At 39.4% G+C, this 19,412-nt stretch overlaps 4 protein-coding genes across 4 annotated transcripts; all 4 read left to right on the plus strand.

The window, feature by feature from the left end:
• Positions 1-3,343: 3,343 nt before the first annotated feature.
• Positions 3,344-6,430, plus strand: LOC125211813 (IQ domain-containing protein IQM2-like). The gene is made up of 8 exons (XM_048111750.1): positions 3,344-3,446; positions 3,918-4,466; positions 4,550-4,615; positions 4,705-4,793; positions 4,865-4,955; positions 5,040-5,279; positions 5,366-5,467; positions 5,567-6,430. The coding sequence occupies exons 2-8, from the start codon at positions 3,960-3,962 to the stop codon at positions 6,200-6,202; spliced, it is 1,731 nt and encodes a 576-aa protein (XP_047967707.1). The 5' UTR covers positions 3,344-3,446; positions 3,918-3,959; the 3' UTR covers positions 6,203-6,430.
• Positions 6,431-7,111: 681 nt separating this feature from the next.
• LOC125211814 (IQ domain-containing protein IQM2-like) lies at positions 7,112-8,742 on the plus strand. The gene is given in 8 exon segments (XM_048111751.1): positions 7,112-7,258; positions 7,260-7,394; positions 7,455-7,520; positions 7,590-7,678; positions 7,747-7,837; positions 7,913-8,152; positions 8,219-8,320; positions 8,401-8,742. Coding segments are annotated over 8 exon segments (966 nt in total). The 5' UTR covers positions 7,112-7,147; the 3' UTR covers positions 8,533-8,742.
• A 481-nt stretch (positions 8,743-9,223) lies between these two features.
• LOC125215379 lies at positions 9,224-11,464 on the plus strand. The gene has a single exon (XM_048116782.1). It carries the CDS (start codon positions 9,629-9,631, stop codon positions 11,294-11,296), a length of 1,668 nt encoding a protein of 555 aa, XP_047972739.1. The 5' UTR covers positions 9,224-9,628; the 3' UTR covers positions 11,297-11,464.
• Positions 11,465-12,052: 588 nt separating this feature from the next.
• Positions 12,053-19,359, plus strand: LOC125212855 (importin-5-like). The gene is made up of 19 exons (XM_048113132.1): positions 12,053-13,542; positions 14,124-14,432; positions 14,536-14,601; positions 14,689-14,853; positions 15,012-15,086; positions 15,179-15,333; positions 15,603-15,738; positions 15,823-15,892; positions 15,976-16,103; positions 16,195-16,251; positions 16,965-17,150; positions 17,246-17,338; positions 17,522-17,607; positions 17,685-17,751; positions 17,839-17,905; positions 17,990-18,126; positions 18,280-18,371; positions 18,446-18,512; positions 18,583-19,359. Exons 1-19 carry the CDS (start codon positions 12,313-12,315, stop codon positions 18,745-18,747), a joined length of 3,351 nt encoding a protein of 1,116 aa, XP_047969089.1. The 5' UTR covers positions 12,053-12,312; the 3' UTR covers positions 18,748-19,359.
• Positions 19,360-19,412: the final 53 nt, after the last annotated feature.

Consider the following 19,412-nt stretch of genomic DNA (forward strand, 5'->3'; position numbering starts at 1 on the left):
TTTGGGCCTTTTCTTGTTGGTCTTTTCCTTGTTGGCCTTTTCATTGATTTTTACCCTTTGGGCTATTATATAGCTGAGAATAAAATAAAAATAGTTTAGTATATTTTTTTATCCACTAAATAAAGGATTATTGAACTGCCCAAAAATATATATTTGTGAGATTTCAAATTTTTAGTTAAACATTACTCCCCTATCTCTAAGTAGGAGTAATTTCAATTTTGTTGTTTGGGACGTCCACAATAATTAGTTTATGTTTATTTGTATATAATATTCATGACATGGAGTGTAAAATTATTTAAGCTTTTTCATTACACTACATTTATGAATTATCATACTAACACAGCTCATAAGGTCGGATTTTTGTGACATTTTTTCTTACAAGTACATTCAACCAATGTTGTGAAAATTCAACTACTATATCTGCCTTGTGACAACATTCTTGTTAAATCCCAAACTTAATTAACTTTTCTGACGTGTTATTGACTTTTTGGCACTGTCGGTCAATGGAAAACTCACCTAACTCTAAATGAAACTGTTAGTAATTCGTTTTGGATAAATTAAACCATATCTAAGAAAATGTTTTGAAAAGTCAAAAGCATGTTCTGAAGAAACACATTTCTAGCTGGAAAATATTTATGGGAACTTGTTTTTTAGCCCTGGGGAATGAGGGTGGTTATGGTATCATCTTATAATGATGTGAATTATTATATTATACTAATATCTAAAAAATCTGACGATTGAAAATTGGGAATAATTTGAGTCAAGATTAACGAAACCATTTAAAAAAAATATTAGTAAACCCACTAAGAAGTATACTACTAGTAATAGGGTGAATTATTATTATTATATGATGAGTTGATGACTAAAAGTGAGACAGGAATCTCCAATGGTCAAAGGAATGGGCGGCTTACTGGAGTTGTACCTCGGAGTACAGTCCGTCGGTGCATTAATGCGGCAGAAGTGGAAAATAGAAAGCGCGTTTGCGTTTTCTAAAGCGGGACGACACGTGGATAATTATTACTGGCCGGATAGATCTGTACGGCGCGTCGTACGCTTTAGAGAGTTGTGCGTGACAGTGTGTTCATACAAATCATTGTATTTATAATCTTTATTATGGGCATACTAGTAATGAAACCAAGGATTCAAGCTGCATGTGATTGTTGTGGATTTCAATTAATTACATGTGCTTTGTGGTTTCAAACATATATTTTGATTGTACCATGCAGTGATGTGATTGCTTTTGGAATTTGGATTCTTGATTTTAATTGGGAATACTTCGGAATTATATATGGTTGGTTATATATTATGGAGTATATTAATCACTCAATGAGCGTTAGTTTTTATATTTTTACATTTTTCAGCTACTTTTACATATAATTATAAAGTAGGAAAATTTAATTCATATAGGAAAAAAATTATGGGCAGTTCCTTATTCCATCATGTTTACTCTACTTCGTGATAATATTATCTCTTTCCTAACGCAATAGACTTAAATAAACTGACAATATATCAACGCAATCTCAGTTTAATTGTTTAAACTTATAAATTAAACAAGGGTTATATCTTTTAGAATAATAAATTAATTGTATGTATTCTTACTATCTGTTGGAGTGTCATCCATAGTTTAGCAAAATAAAATAAAATATAATATGGTAAAAATAATACTAATACTAGTTTAGGGTTTTATAAAGCTGGCAGCCACAAAAAAGTTGTTATATCATATTTTAATACACGAGTTTGCTTTTTTTAATTTTATCAGTATATACTGCCACCGCATAAAACCTTTTAAATTAATTGACAAATATATAAGAGCGACAATCTCTTTATGATGTCTCTGTGTTTTGCAATAAATTGTGGGTGATTTTAAAGTTTTAAAATGCAAAATATGCGACACTTAAATCGATTAAAAAGTATTAACCGACACCTTGGACTTGTATATAAATATTGAGTTTTTGTTTTTATTACCTCAGCAATCCACTTTATTCACCTTGACAAATGCATGGAAGTTTCACCTGGTCTCCGCATATATATACATTAATTTGTATATTCAATTCGTACTTAGATGTATTGAATCGAATTATATAAATAAATTTGTATATTCGTACTCAAATATATGTAATCTGCATATATTCAATATTATATTACATGCATTACTTGAGCATGCTATTTTTTGATATACTACATGTTACCATTATTTGTTTTCTCTACTCTATTTTGTTTGAGTCAAAATACCTTAAATTTAGTACTAACATGCATTACTGATCTATACGGTATAAAATCAAATTATCAATTTATTCTTATATTCACTCATTTGGTTACGAAGAAAATGAACATAAATCGCACATGATTCTCGTCGTTAACAATAAAACTGTTTATTTTTATTATTTTAAATGTCCCAAAGATTAATTTATTTTTACGCTATAACAATAATATACTTAGCAATTTATTCCATCACTCGCCAATTTCCTCATTTATATTTAATTATATTTTTTAATAAATAATAGTACTAGTACTATTTAGCTGTGACTCCTATTCCACTCACAATATTCTAATTATTTATTGTGAAGAGAGTATTTTGTATAATTATTTGTTTGAACAAGCAATGGTATATAATTGTTGAGCAACTGGTTAAGAACATCCACGCCAAATTTAATACTCCATGTCTCCATACAAATATGACAGTAATCACTATTATACTAAGTCAATGATATTGGTGCCCAAAATTCACTCAAAAAATATTAATTATACTTGTTTGAGATATTCTTGCAAGTTAAGCTACGATATTGTATTTTTTTTCAAGACTAGGGGAAAATGAAGAATATTCTACAGTCTACACAATCTTTTAATAGGAGTTGACTCAACCTCGAGCAAGAAGAAAACTCTGATTTCCATTTTACATAGAATTTATAAATGAAAATAATATGATAAGGGTAGAAAACTAGAATTACATGATAAAGGTAAATATATAGTAGTACTAATTTTTTTCTTAAAATGAAAAATTCTTACATGAATGAGTTTATGTACTCAATGACTCAAATTGAGTGGAGCAATTTTCAGAGCCACAAATTGTTTGTTGGTGGAAAAAATACAACGACTAGGTCAAAATAGAAAATAAATTATAAATACCATAAAAAAAATACTCTACCATACTCCATTACATTTACATTTACATTTCATATTAAAAATAAAATATGATAAAAATGAAATTAAGTCTTTCAAAGTCTATGCCACGTGCTCCTCCTCCCTACCCCACTCCACTCCACCCCACCCCACCACCCTCGTACAGCTCTGCTTCGTCTATATATAAACACACACACGAAGATCACAGCTACATCTAGCCTATAACAAATCAGATACAGGAGTATAAAAAAACCAGCTGAATTAGAGACCCTTTTGCTGTTTTTTTCATTCAAATTTCAAGAACTTGCTGTTTGGCATTGATTCAGGTATAAAGATTTCATCTTTTTCTTCTATGTAATTTTGTTCTTGCATTTACAGTTACCTAAGCTGAATCAGTGAGTTGAATTGTTGTTTAATTTTGGATTTTGTCTCTCTCATTTCTGCAAATGGGCTTTGTGGTAATCACCTGTCACTTGATTGTTGTGGTTGGATACATCTCTTTCAATTCAAATTTTGTGCGTGTGTGTGTGGTTAAATGTTGTGTATGATTTTGTGGGTGTTTAGATATAAGATTTTGGATTATGGTGGAGTCCCATTTTGTGTAAATCTTGGTTTGAATATGCAAATTTGCACCATATGATTTTCTTATATTCACCAACTCAACTAGTTATTGAAATGAAGGGATTGTTGGTTGTGTGTGTGTTATTCACAATTCTGTTTTTGTGCTTTGATGATTTTATTTTGATTTTGAACTCAAGAAAGGGTTATTTTTTTCTGAAATAATTGTTCATCAACAGGTCACAAAGAGCATTCTTCTTCAATCCATCATCCAAAATTGTATGGGGGTATCTTGTTCATGTCCACTTAGTTTCTTCTTTGATTTGGAGAATGGATTTGAATCAGTGCTTACAAATTCGTCCAAACTTGAGAGTGATGAGAGGAGCACACCGGTTCGATCTTCGAGCTTCAATGGGAAGCTCTCGAGAGAAGGATCTCTCAGGTTTCGAGCCAAGAAAACTCAAACCATGAGATTCATTGAGGCTCAAGTCGATGATCAAGAATCGGTTGCCTTGTTGTCTAGATCGGGGAACACCATGCCACAGCCAAATTCATTGATCCTGGATCCGAGCAGCCCCAAACACGAGGCTGCTATAAAGTTGCAGAAGGTCTACAAGAGCTTCCGGACAAGGCGAAAGCTTGCTGATTGTGCTGTTTTGATTGAGCAGAGCTGGTGGAAGGTGTTGGATTTTGCAGAGCTCAAGAGGAGCTCCATTTCGTTCTTTGACATTGAGAAGCACGAGACAGCAATCTCTCGTTGGTCAAGAGCAAGAACAAGGGCTGCCAAGGTAGATTTTGGTTGCTGCCATCACTTGCTTCTCTGTGAATCTGTTTTTCACCTAAAAAATGTGTTTGTCCTTGTTGGTTTCAGGTTGGAAAAGGTTTGTCACAGAATAGCAAAGCTCAGAAACTCGCGTTGCAGCACTGGCTCGAAGCTGTGAGTATGCTTGTTCGTTGTAATTACTATGGTTCGGTATGCAGTAGCAATGAGGAGAAGATACTTATTTCGATTTTTCTGTTTTCTAGATTGACCCACGACACCGTTATGGACACAATCTACATTTTTATTACTTGAATTGGCTGAATTCTCAAAGCAAAGAGCCCTTCTTCTACTGGTAATAATCTTAAATGTTTGATGACCTTATCGTATTGTGATGAAGCTAACGAAATAGCTGCAACCGTGCAGGCTGGATATAGGAGAGGGGAAGGAAGTTAACCTTTCGGAGAAGTGCCCTCGTTCTAAGCTTCAACACCAGTGCATCAAGTACCTTGGACCGGTGAGTTTAACATAACTTTAAGCTCGATTTTTATTAAAGAGTTCATAGAGGATTGCGTTTTGACTAGCCATTTGCTGTTGGTAGAGGGAGAGAGAGGCTTACGAAGTTGCAGTGGAAGACGGGAAGCTCTTGTACAAGAAAACAGGGGAGCTTCTTGACACCATAGATGAACCAAAGGGTTGCAAGTGGATATTTGTCCTTAGCACGTCCAGGACCTTATACGTATCACAAAAAAAGAAAGGCTCGTTTCAGCACTCTAGCTTCTTGGCCGGAGGAGCCACGCTGGCTGCTGGGAGGATCGTAGCTGACAAAGGCGTCCTAAAGGCATATCTTCATAATCCTCAATCTGCTAGAATTGCTTATTTCTTTCACATTGATTATTGAACACTTCCATTTTTGGATTTCAACAGGCGGTCTGGCCTCACAGTGGGCATTACCGGCCTACAGCCGAGAATTTTCAAGATTTCGTATCATTTCTCAAGGATAACTATGTGGATCTTGACAAAGTTGAGGTAGAAACAAAACAACCAGCCTTATTCTTTTATCAGTTTGAAGATTATTTATGTGATTTGAGAGGTTTTGTGCTTAACTTTTCTCTGCATTGTTTACAGTTCGATTCTGTTGATGACGAGGATAAAGAATCAGTCGGGAAGCACATGAGAAACATCTCCTCCGGAGACGACTTGACTGAAAGAGAGCAGCTGGATATGAAAGAACACATTGTCGAATACAAGGTTAACTCGTCCGAGCTACATGCGCCACGTAGCTCTAGCAACCTCACTCTCCAGATACCGAGTAGAGATTTCTTATTAGAAAGGCTAAACATTGAAGTGAAAACAGCTGAATCCCCAACCAGAAGCTTCATCCTAGCAGAAGAGCCTCCTGCTCCAAAATCAGGCAACGGTGTGGTACAGATCAACATCTCCGAGGAAAAAGAAGAAGACACGAAAGAGGAGACAATCATGGAGGAATCCATACTCCAACGAATTAACTCACACAAGGGAACAATGTCCTACCAATTGGGGAAGCAACTGTCTTGCAAGTGGAGCACGGGAGCTGGACCTCGGATTGGCTGCTTGAGAGACTATCCACAGGGGCTCCAGACTCACGCGTTGGAGCAAGTGAATCTATCTCCACGAAGCAGACGCCGCCTGAGAATCAACTTCCCTTCTCGTGCATCAACGCCATCCGGGAGCAACCTTTCTCGCGCGAGCAGCTGCAGCATTGGATGCAGTTCTATCCTATAAAGGCACTAGTTTTTTTTAGCAACTAGTGAAGCAGGTTCAATTCTTTCATTCAATTCATTCCTAGTACTATTCTACTTAGGAATATTTTCAGTTATTCATTGATGATGTTTCGAACAGGAACATATTTTTTTTCGTTCTTTCCATCCCAAAAAATGAGGTGGACACTGTAAAATCTTGTGGAGTTTTGTATAAATCACAATTCCCTTGAAATTCAATACGAAAATTTTACATTTATTTATCCCTTTTTCTTTGTTGTTCTTGTTAATGGTTGATGGTGTGTTGAAAAATATGACTTGGTTCATAGCTGTTAAAAGTGCAAATCAAGATTCAAACAAAATATTTTGTTTGATGATTGAGAGAATATTTTGTATAATTCATGCAATAATTCTATAAATGTTGAACAGCTTACAAACATCTACACCAAATTACTTAAGAGAGTAATCTCTTGAAGAAATAATTATACAGAGTAAAATCTTATGGTAGTAATAATGGTAAATGAAATTCTTATGTTTATGCTACGCGTTCCTCCATCCCACCCGTACAGCTGTGCTTCTCATATATACACACACACATGCAATTCGTAGGATTGGTGTTTTTGGTTTATAGTTCAAGAACTTTCTGTTTGGCATTGATTCAGGTATGAAGATTTCACCTTTTTTTTCTTTTTTCCTTGTAATTTCAGCTTCTCCGTTATTCTTACAAACTAAAAACTGCTCGTTTTCTTGAAACATACTCTTCTTTGTAATTTGGCTCTTGCATTTACAGTTACTTCAGCTGAATCAATGAGTTGAATTGGTGCTTAGTTTTGGATTTTGTTTGGTTAATACTATGATTCTATGGGTGTTTAGATATTGTTTATGGTGGACTATCAATTTGTGTTTTCTAGAGAGTGATAAGCCCGGTCCGGTCGGGTATCTGAGGTTTAGAGCCAAGAAAAGTGAAACCATGAGATTGATTGAGGCTCAAGGTGATGACCAAGAATCGGCTGCTATAAAGTTGCAGAAGGTCTACAAGAGCTTCCGGACCAGGCGAACGCTTGCTGATTGTGCTGTTCTGATTGAGCATTGAGCAGAGGTGGTGGAATTTGTTGGATTCTGCAGAGCTCAATAGGAGCTCCATTTCGTTCTTCGACATTGAGAAGCACGAGACATCAATCTCTCGTTGGTCAAGAGCAAGAACAAGGGCTGCCAAGGTAGATTCATTTTGGTTGCTTAATTGTCTGTTTTTCACCTAAAAAAGTTATGTGTTTCAGGTTGGAAAAGGCTTATCACAGAACAGCAAAGCTCAGATACTCGCCTTGCAGCACTGGCTCGAAGCTGTGAGTATGATTAGTAGCAATGAGGATTGGAGAAGATACTGATTTCGATTTTCTTAATTTGTTTGCTAGATCGATCCACGACACCGTTATGGACACAATCTACATTTCTATTACATGGAATGGCTGAATCTTCAAAGCAAAGAGCCCTTCTTCTACTGGTAATTCATCAATAGTGTCTGCAGCTAGAATCTGAAATATTTGATGACCTTTTTCGAAATGGTTGCAGGCTAGATATAGGAGAGGGGAAGGAAGTTAATCTTACGGAGAAGTGCCCTCGTTCTAAGCTTCAACAGCAGTGCATCAAGTACCTTGGACCGGTGCATTTAACGTACCTTAAAGCTCGATTTTTGTTAATAAGGATTCCATATTGACTAGTGATTTGTTGTTTGTAGAGGGAGATGGAGGCTTATGAAGTTGAAGTGGAGGATGGGAAGCTCTTGTACAAGAAAACTGGGGAGCTTCTTGACACCATAGACGAACCAAAGGGTTGCAAGTGGATATTTGTCCTTAGCACGTCCAGGACCTTATACGTCTCGCAGAAAAAGAAAGGCTCGTTTCAGCACTCTAGCTTCTTGGCCGGAGGAGCCACGCTGGCTGCTGGGAGGATCGTCGCTGATAAAGGCGTCTTAAAGGTATATCTTCACAATCCTCAGTGGTTATTTTCTTCCACATTGATCATCATTTTTGGATTTCAACAGGCGGTCTGGCCTCACAGTGGGCATTACCGGCCTACAGCCGAGCATTTTCAAGATTTCGTATTGTTTCTCAAGGATGGGAATGTGGATCTTGACAAAGTTGAGGTAGAAACAACCATCTGTGTTATTCCTTTTCAAGATTAGGTTGTGTTATTTCAAGAGTCTTATAATTGCATTGTCTATAGTTTGAATCTGTCGATGACGAGGACAAAGACTCGGTCGAGAAGCATATGAGAAACATCTCCTCCGTAGACGACTTGACTGAAGGAGATCAACTGAGGATGGAAGAACACAAGGTTAGCTCGGTTAAACATTGAAGTGAAAAGAGCAGCATTGGATGCAGTTCTAGCCTCTCAAGGCAAGGTAATCACTCACACTTTGTTGAGCACTAGTGAAGCAGCTTCTATTCTTTCATTTAATTCATTCTTTATTGTGAACAGAAACGACGATTCTACTTAGGTATCACATTCAGTTATTCATTCCTAATGTTTCAAACAAGAACACATTTTTGTCTTTTTTCCATTTTTGTGGGGTTAATATCCATTTTTTATCCTTTTTTTCATTTGTTGTTATTGTTAATGGTTGAATATGACTTGCTTCATAGCTGCTGAAAGTTGAAATACTAACATTCAAGATTCAAATATCTGACTTAATTGGTTGCGATGTTTGGACATTCACAGTAGGAGACGTTAAAACCGCCTATCGGTAGGCGGTTTTATCATCCCTATCACACTAAATTATTTGCCATAAATTTTTCGCCGATGAAAAAAGTAATAAAACTTGAATAAAGTTTGTAATATTATTTGCGAAGTTAAAAATTTGTGGGAAAAATCTAACTTTTCAAAAGTTCGATGATATTGGGAACCAGTTATGGGCCGAAAAATGGGTCTCACATGAAGGCCCGGCCCAAACAAAACACAGCCGACACAATAGTGATGAAACTGACTGGACTTCAGCTGGGACCCACAGTGTTCATGATCTTGAAGCTTAATTTTCTTTCATATTTGCCACAAATCTCACTCTAAATTCGTAACTAATTACATCTCTTGGATTGCTGTTTCTTCAAGTTTAAGACAAACACTCACTCACCTAAAAACTTGCGTTAGCAGCGAAGGGCTCTTTTCAATCCCATTTGTTTTCTCCAAATTCACACCTCCAGATCCAATCTTGCTTCCATTTCTGTTCATAGAAATCGAGGGTCCGTCTTAGATAATTGGTAATCACTCCTCCATCTGCAATTTTGTTCGAGTTCAAGATCCGAGCTTTTCTTGTTCGTGGTAGTTTCATTTTATGCTTCTAGTAAAGGCTCAAGATCCTATTTTTTGGCTTTAGATTATTATATAGATTTGTTTAGTCTGTATGAAGTGGATTTGAGTGGAATTTGGGGATTTGTTGCCTTGCTTAGATTATTAGATGAAAGAAGTGAATCAAACAGATCCCATTGGGCAGAACGTGATAAAGCTGATAAGCAATGTGTGTTTCTCAGTGTTTGTGTTCTCAGTGTTGATTTTCAGTGTGATTGCAATCACATACCAACCCCCTGACCCATGGGAGTCATCTAGGGCTCTCACTAAGGTCTTCACCGATGTCGAAAACGCCACATTTCAGACGGACTCATCGGTCCTCAGGACCGGTGAGGACGTTGCCTATGCACCCGCGGTGAGCCCTGTGGGGTCTATAACCGAGGCCACCATTGAGAAATCTGAGGAGGCACTCGGGAAGAACGTGACTCTGAAGCCCGGTTGTGAGGATGTTGATTCGTCTGTTGTGAATTGCTCGGACCCGAGGGTCTTGATCGCGATCCAGAGGTTTAACTTGAGGACTTTCAAGGGGATTGTGTTCTTGGAGTACCAAGCCCCGGTGAATGGGACGAGGCCGGATGAGTGTGACGTGTCGTGGAGGTTTAGGAACCGGAAGGAGAAGTCTTGGAGGCGGTATAGGGATTTTCGTAGGTATAGGATTGGTTTTAAGGATGATTGTAGTGTTAAGGTGGTGAGGGCCGGGCGATGGCACTCTGGAGTCAATGCTCGACGTTTTAGGAGTAGGGGGAATGGGACGAGGAGTGGTCAGAGGGCGAGGGGTGCTCCTCCGGCCGTTAGGGATGATGAGATCAATGACACGATCGCGACATTGGGGACGGATTCTGCTTTTAGGGGAGGGAAGTACTTGTATTACTCGAGGGGAGGAGATCACTGCAAGGGGATGAATCAGTATCTTTGGAGCTTTCTATGTGCACTAGGCGAAGCGCAGTTCTTGAACCGGACGTTGGTGATGGATTTGAGCATATGCTTGGCGTCTACTTACACGAGGAGTGGCAGGGACGAGGAAGGGAAGGATTTTAGGTTCTACTTCGACTTTGAGCATTTGAAAGAGTCGGCTTCCATTGTGGAGGAGCGCGAGTTTCGTAGGGATTGGAGGAGATGGGAGAGGGGGCATAAGGCGAATGTCCCGGTTAGGAAGGTTGAGAGCTATAAGGTGACACCGATGGAGCTGAGTAAGGATAAAAGCTCGATTATCTGGCGAGAGTTTGCTGGTGGTCCGGAGGAGAAGGGCAACTACTGGTATCGCGTGTGTGAGGGTGAGGCCGGGAAGTACATCAACAGGCCGTGGCAGGCGCTGTGGAAATCGAAGCGGCTGATGAACATCGTCTCCGCAATCAGTGGGAGCATGGACTGGGATTACGATGCTGTGCACGTTGTTCGGGGACAGAAGGCGCAGGACAAGAAGCGGTGGCCCCACTTGGACGCGGACACGTCGCCCGAGGCCATAGTGGCGAAGCTGCAAGGGGAGGTGGCGCCGTGGAGGAACTTGTACGTTGCGACGAACGAGGGGTTCTACAACTACTTCGACAAGCTGAGGTCGCACTACAAGGTGCACTTGCTGGATGACTACGGGTACCTGTGGGGGAACACGAGCGAGTGGTGGAACGAGACGACTCAGCTCAACGGGGGACGCCCCGTTGAGTTCGACGGGTATATGAGAGTGGAGGTGGACACTGAGGTGCTCTATAGAGCCAAGAAGAAGGTGGAGACCTTTTATGACTTGACTAAGGATTGCAAGGATGGGATCAATACATGCTAAACAGAAATACAACTATTCATTTGTGTTTCTTTTTCTTTGCTTGTTTTATGGCATCTTACTAGCTCTATAGTAGTAGTAGTACAATTCTTGTCAGGATCGAATGTTAATTGTGATTGAATTTATTGTGATATTATGTTGAATTTATGGATGACATTGTTTATTGTTGAATGTCGAACATTGCATATATTCGGATCTCATCAATATCTACTATGCTCGGTAGCACATATTAAATCGCAAATAGAAATGGTCAATATCTTGCCAGAACAAATGCACATAAGCCCATTTCGCTTTGTTTTATTTTGATATAATGCTCTGACCTTTCATTTATTAAAAATATCATTAATTTTACCTATGCAAAGAGATGAAGTAATATAACATACTACTAATAGCTCTTACATAAATCATATGAAAGGACAAGTCTTAGGCAAAAAGTATAAATTGCAATTATTGCAATATTAAGTAAAATTTATGTACAACTTCCATTATTTTTATTCTCAAACCATCTTTACAATCATATCCCACATTCAATAATCAATATCAATAGTAGTATAAAAATGATCCAAAATAGAAGCAATTATTCCCCATTCAATAATTAAAATAGCAACAAAATAATACTCCTACTATTTTTCTTATTAGTAGTATTATTTATTTGGATTCCACCTAATTAACAGCAAATCATAATTCAAAGCCCACTTTAGTCTTAAGAAACCCCAGCATCATCATTATCACACCCCTTATTTTCCCTCCAGTTCACTCGGCTTCGGAAACTTGTACTCCACGCTTCGCGTAGTTGTACATTCCCTCCCTCGTTCCGTCTGTGTAGATATATACAGATAGATTTATAGATTCACCTCCAGTGCGTGGTCTCTGTGTGTGAGATAGAGAGTGAAGCTCTAGAGAGAGACAGAGAAAGAGAGAGGTTATCTTGTCGACATAGCAGAGCGCCATCTTTGCGAGGGAGATATCGCGAGGGAATTGAAAGAGCGAAAGCAAACCCTAATTGCTGAATCGACGCGATGGATGCGGAGGCGACTCAGCTCCAGCAGGCGCAGCTGATGGCGGTTCTGGGGCCGGACCCGGCGCCATTTGAAACCCTAATCTCGCATTTGATGTCATCGGCCAACGAGCAGCGGTCGCAAGCTGAGTCGATCTTCAATTTGCTGAAGCAGAACGATCCTAACTCGCTCGCGCTCAAGCTCGCTCACCTGCTCTCGTCCTCCGTCCACCTCGAGTCGCGGGCCATGGCGGCAATCCTCCTCCGGAAGCAGTTGACTCGGGATGAATCATTCATCTGGCCGCACCTCACCGAGTCCACTCGCTCCGCGGTGAAGAACATCCTCCTTTCAGCTATCCAGAATGAGGAGTCGAAATCGATCATTAAGAAGCTGTGCGACACCGTTTCCGAGCTCGCTTCATCGCTTATCCCCGACAATCAGTGGCCAGAGATTTTGCCCTTTATGTTCCAATGTGTGACTGCTACGTCGCCCAAATTGCAGGAATCCGCGTTCCTGATGTTCTCTCAATTGGCTCAATTTATCGGGGAAACGCTGATTCCGTATATCACTGATTTGCACACGGTGTTTCTGAATGTGCTCAATAGTTCCCCCAATCCGGATGTGAAGATTGCTGCTTTGAGCGCGGTTATCAATTTTATCCAGTGCTTATCTAGCTCAAATGATCGGGATAGGTTCCAGGATTTACTTCCTGCGATGATGAGGACGTTGACTGAGGCTCTGAACTCGGGGCAGGAAGCCACCGCGCAGGAGGCTTTGGAGCTGCTGATTGAATTGGCTGGAACGGAGCCGCGGTTCCTGCGCAGGCAGATTGTCGATGTGGTTGGGTCGATGCTGCAGATAGCAGAGGCAGAGAGCTTGGAGGAAGGGACGCGACATTTGGCTATTGAATTTGTGATTACGCTTGCGGAAGCACGAGAGAGAGCACCTGGGATGATGCGGAAGCTGCCCCAGTTCATTAGCAGGACGTTTTCTATCTTGATGAAGATGCTTACGGATGTGGAGGATGATCCGGCGTGGCACAGTGCAGAGACTAAGGATGAGGACGCAGGCGAGACAAGTAATTACAGCGTTGGGCAGGAGTGTTTGGATAGGCTGGCAATCTCACTTGGTGGGAACACTATTGTTCCTGTGGCGTCTGAGCAGTTGCCGGCTTACCTATCTGCTCCCGAGTGGCAAAAGCATCATGCTGCTCTCATTGCCCTTGCACAGATTGCTGAGGGTTGTTCCAAGGTATAAATATGGTGAACATTTCATATATGTGGGCACTTTTGTGTCACTCGAACTCACTGATGTCTGTTTTATGTTAATATCCTTGCAACACTTCTTACTTAGGACTTAGGACTAGGAGTGTAGGTAGTAATTATTGTTAGCTCGGAGAGTTGCTTTTTTCTTGCTTTTGAACCATTTAAGTGTTCTCTGGGACCTGGGTTGTTCGGTCTTTGGCTATTGACTGTTATGCTCAAAAATGTATTGGGTGCTATATAACTAATGTAGTATTTGACTTATAGCAGTTTAGGGTATTTTTTATGCTTCCATCACGGATTATGGCAGGAAAGCAATGCATGCTCATATTTTAGTTTTTGCATTTTTAGTGGGACTTGATCTGGTTGACTGTCTTGTTCATTGATGGTGCATGGTGATAGTTGCTCATCTTTGCCTTTTTATCTGTTGATTAACATTTTAATTGGTACAATTTGGAAAAATGTTTGCTGTATTTGTTAATTACTGGCTTGACTAGGGCTTTAATTTTGCTGGCCTAGTTTTGTAACTTCTTTGGTTGACAGATTTCCCTGTGTTATCTATTTCTATAGGTAATGATTAAGAATCTTGAGCAAGTGGTGAACATGGTCCTGAATTCTTTCCAACATCCCCATCCTCGTGTGAGATGGGCCGCCATAAATGCAATTGGCCAGTTGTCAACTGATTTGGGTCCAGACTTGCAAGTTCAGTACCATCAGCGAGTGTTGCCAGCATTAGCTGCATCTATGGACGATATCCAAAGTCCCCGAGTACAGGCACATGCAGCCTCAGCTGTTCTCAACTTCAGTGAAAACTGCACTCCAGAAATTTTGACACCTTACTTGGATGGGATAGTGCACAAGCTTCTTGTGTTGCTACAGGTGCAAATAGCTGAGGAAAAGATATGCTAAACAAATTACATAATTTATTGCTGTCCAAGTGCATATGTGATAATCTAAACCAGTTATGTTCTATAAATTGCAGAATTCAAAACAAATGGTGCAGGAGGGTGCCTTAACTGCATTGGCTTCAGTTGCAGATTCATCACAGGTATGGCAGTCTTGTATTGATTTCAGTAAGTTAGTAATGGTTTATGGTTTCTCTACTTGAATGCTTAATCACTTGATGTTCTGGCAGGAACTTTTCAAGAAATACTATGAAGCAGTTATGCCTTACCTGAAAACTATATTGGTCAATGCAACGGACAAGTCTAACCGCATGCTTCGTGCCAAAGCCATGGAGTGCATCAGCTTGGTTGGGATGGCTGTTGGAAAGGACATATTCAAGGAGGATGCTAAGCAGGTGAAGAACCAGTGACATAGTTCTGGCATTTTTATTTTTGGATGGTTCCTTACTTCTGTTCTTTCTTCCTAATTCCTATGCACTATAATCTATGTTATAATGACTTGGAAACTCAATTGCCACTTTCATATCAATAACCCTCAGTTTTCTATTTCAAGGTAATGGATGTTCTTATGTCATTGCAAGGCTCACAATTGGAGACAGATGATCCCACTACTAGTTACATGTTACAAGTATGCCACGTTCCCCCGAATGCGAATGACCTTGAATGTTTTTGTATGCTTCTTTATATTTTCTGTAACTATTACCTTCTTTTCTGCTGTAGGCATGGGCCAGACTTTGCAAGTGCTTGGGACAGGATTTCTTACCTTACATGAGCGTAGTCATGCCTCCTTTGCTTCAATCTGCCCAGCTAAAGCCTGATGTGACCATCACATCTGCTGATTCCGACAATGAAATTGATGAATCTGATGATGAAAGGTTTCCTTCGTTCATACATTCCTTGTTTCTGCAATGGCCATTCTTTTCTTTTTTTTGTCCTTTAATTTTGTACTGATATGGATGTTTAGTGACACTTTAAGTTTAAAAGTGAACACCCAATCCAGCCACTTTGATGTATTTGATCATACTCTGTTCTATTTCTTGCTGATACTCTATACTAATGGGTCAACATTCTAAACTCACCCTGCATAGATTTGTCATTTTTGCTTAGCACCAATTTCTTAATCAACCCTTTTACTATATTCCAGCATGGAGACCATCACCCTCGGCGACAAAAGAATAGGAATTAAAACAAGTGTCCTCGAAGAGAAGGCCACTGCTTGTAACATGCTGTGTTGCTACGCTGATGAGTTAAAGGAAGGTTTCTACCCATGGATTGATCAGGTTGGTGAATGTACATTGGATTTGGCTTTGTATATGATAGTTGGAACTGTTTCAGATTGTCACACTTCATCATATTTGGTTTAGGTTGCGCCAATTTTGGTTCCCCTTTTGAAATTTTATTTCCACGAAGAAGTCAGGAAAGCTGCTGTTTCAGGTAATATAGGCTTGCTTAATTTTGTGATTCTTGCTGTATACAAATGCTCTGCATGTTCAAGAATGTTTGATATTCATTTCTAGCAATGCCGGAGTTATTGCGATCTGCAAAATTGGCTGTGGAGAAGGGTATCGCTCAGGGCCGTAACGAGCAATATGTTAAGCAGTTGTCTGACTACATTATTCCTGCCTTAGTAGAAGCTCTACATAAGGTGCCGACTTGCCTCCTTGTGTGAAGAAACTAATTTTGGTTGCAATGCTTGATAGATGTGATGTTACATAAGGCTATTTTATATCATGCAGGAACCTGATACAGAGATATGTGCAAATATGCTGGACGCGCTGAATGAATGTGTCCAGGTGGGTACTTATAACCAATTAAATATACTGTTGAAATTGCTGGAACATAAATAATTATTGGGCCAACATAACTAGTTGGCTCATATTTGATGTTTAACTGTTTCTGTCCCTTATTGTATGCTTGCTAAAAGCTCTAATATAGATGCATGACAAAAATAATCCATCTTCTATGTTTGTTACACAATTACAAAGGAGACTGTGAGTGAGCAAGTTTATTGTATCTAGGTTTCACATCTTCAGTGGGTTTCTGTCTATGCTGTGAACTTCTGGTTTTTTTCTTTGGGCTGAGGCCTGAACTCCTCAAAGTGATTAGTTGCCAGAGAGTAGTTAGTATCTTTTCCTTCTGTTTATTTACTTTAATGTGTATATCTTTCATCAGCTGTAGCAGTATATTTTCCGCTTAAGCATTTTCATGTCATGTTTAAATTGGCTACTAGATTTTCTGCTTCGGCACACATATTTAGAAGCCTCACTGCAGTTTGGGGCTCTGATTTAGACGAGATATTTGGAAACCTGTTCACTCGTTATTGACTGTAGCTGATTTATCTTACCTTATTGATTTCATTTGGTATAAGCTTTACGCTTGAATGGCTATGTCAATTGTTTACTCATGCTCTGAATTTTCATTTACTTATGTAGTATACCACCAGCAAATGTATTTTATTGTTCTACACAACCATTTGACATTTGACTATGCCTTCTCCTCCTCTCAGGTTGCTGGACTGCTTTTAGATGAGGGTCAGGTTAGAAGCATCGTTGAAGAGATAAAACAGGTGCTTACAGCTAGCTCAAGTAGAAAAAGAGAGAGGTCGGAGAGAGCCAAGGCTGAAGACTTTGATGCTGAGGAAGGAGAATTGCTAAAAGAGGAAAACGAGCAAGAAGAAGAAGTGTTTGACCAAGTTAGTCATTTTCTGCTCTCCGCTTAGCTCTTCCCTAGTTGTTAAATGTTAATACTCCTAACTGAACGTTTATATTTTTTTGTTTGGTGGTTCAGGTTGGAGAAATTTTGGGAACCCTGATTAAAACATTTAAGGCCTCCTTCTTGCCTTTCTTCGAAGAATTGTCCTCATATTTGATGCCGATGTGGGTACGTCTCATTTTTTACATGTGTCGCCGTGACCTCCTTTTCTATGTATATGGCTTACTCTTGTTGAAGAGGATCTTAAGGAATTGAGGAAGATAATTTTAACAGTACTAGTAGTCCATCTCCATCTATTTTATGTGTGTGTTTCCTTTTTTTCTAAGTTTGCCTTGCCCCCTTTCATGGCAGGGTAAGGATAAGACAGCTGAAGAGAGAAGAATTGCCATTTGCATATTTGATGATGTGGCTGAACAGTGCCGTGAAGCAGCTCTCAAGTATGTACTGATGCCATAGATTTTGGATTTGGTTGAAGCTGTTTAATTTCTTATGTATTTCTGTTTATTTGGATCAGGTATTATGATACATATCTTCCTTTCCTGTTAGAAGCATGTAATGATGAAAATGCAGATGTTCGCCAGGTTTGCTTACATCTTAAATAGTCAAATTTATAACGATGTCAATTATGTAACATGTGCATCTCTGAGTTGCCTCACTGTTATTCTCAGGCTGCTGTATATGGGCTTGGTGTGTGTGCCGAGTTTGGTGGTTCTGTGTTCAAACCTCTTGTTGGAGGTAAGATGTACTTGCGCACGTGCTTATAGAATACACATATTCTTCTTGACATATTATGCTGAATTCGGCTATTACTTTGTTCAGAGGCTCTTTCAAGGCTAAATGTTGTTATTCGGCATCCCAATGCTTCACAGCCGGAAAATGTGATGGCATATGATAATGCTGTCTCGGCTCTGGGAAAGATATGCCAATTCCATCGTGACAGCATTGATTCAGCTCAGGTATTTGCTCAGTTGGTTATTTGTTTCATGAATTATAAAGATTAGATATAGAGATCCTATCTTGACTATGAAGTGCTCAGTTGGTTCTGCTATGTGTAGTGTTTTCAGGATATTTGATTAAGGCCCCACTTCTAATGGTTGGTTGTATTACAGGTAATTCCTGCCTGGCTGAATTGCTTGCCAATTAAAAATGATCTCATCGAAGCAAAAGTTGTTCACGACCAGCTTTGTTCAATGGTCGAGAGGTGAGCAGCTTACATTATTCTGCCCCAACTTCTTCTTCAATTAAACATTTGACAATCTTGTCTCGCTGTGACAGATCTGATGCGGAAGTTTTGGGTCCCAACAACCAGTATCTTCCTAAAATTGTTTCTGTATTTGCTGAGGTTAGTTTCGTACAATCTAAATCTTTACCACTTTGCTATTTTCAGTATTGAGACATTCTTTCGATTACAGGTTATCTGTGAAGGCAAAGATCTCGCCACAGAGCAAACAGCTAATCGAATGATTAATTTGTTGAGACAACTACAGCATACACTGCCTCCATCGACCCTTGCCTCAACATGGTCGTCCTTACAGCCTCAGCAACAGCTTGCACTGCAGTCTATTCTGCCATCATAGTGGTCATAGCTGAGAAAGGGCAGCAGCTCCTCCTCTTCTCCTCTGTATTTATCTCATTCGTATATTGTTCCTCGATTCTTTCAGATGAGAGATGCCGCAGCATTCATCTGCAAATGGTTTGTGCGCCAACCTGTTTGATGGGTTGGCTGAGCTTGGATGCGTTTTGCTAGCAAATGTAGACTTATCTTGTATAATGTGTAAAAAGCAGTTGTCTATCGTGAAAGGAAAAAAATGAGCTTTCCTTCTCTCTGCAGTGAAGGTTGGTTGGGGATGATGGAGGTCCTCCGACCAAAGAGGTCCGTTGTGGTTTTGTTTGGTTCGATCGTGCAGTTGGGGTTTTGTCGGAGAGGCAAAATCTGTCGCAGTTTTGGTCCCATCATGTTGTTTTTAAAGTCATACAAGGATTTGGTTATACATATGGCTATTTGCTCTGTTATTTGGTTATACATGGCCATTTGCTTTATTGGTATTTTTTGTAATTTTGTTGGTGATTTATAGTTTTTGGATTTCGATCGTGGTATATGTCCAGTGGATTTTGATCTGTCAAACTATTTATACAAGTCTCCCATTTTGTAATCTGTTCAACACAATGATACAATTGACTTTTGTTCATCTAGCATTCGACAATTTGACCGTCATAATCTATGTCCAAATTCTAATAGTAC

This window comes from Salvia hispanica, chromosome 3 (genome assembly GCF_023119035.1).
Source record: "Salvia hispanica cultivar TCC Black 2014 chromosome 3, UniMelb_Shisp_WGS_1.0, whole genome shotgun sequence".
In the NCBI taxonomy this organism is placed as follows: Eukaryota; Viridiplantae; Streptophyta; class Magnoliopsida; order Lamiales; family Lamiaceae; genus Salvia; species Salvia hispanica.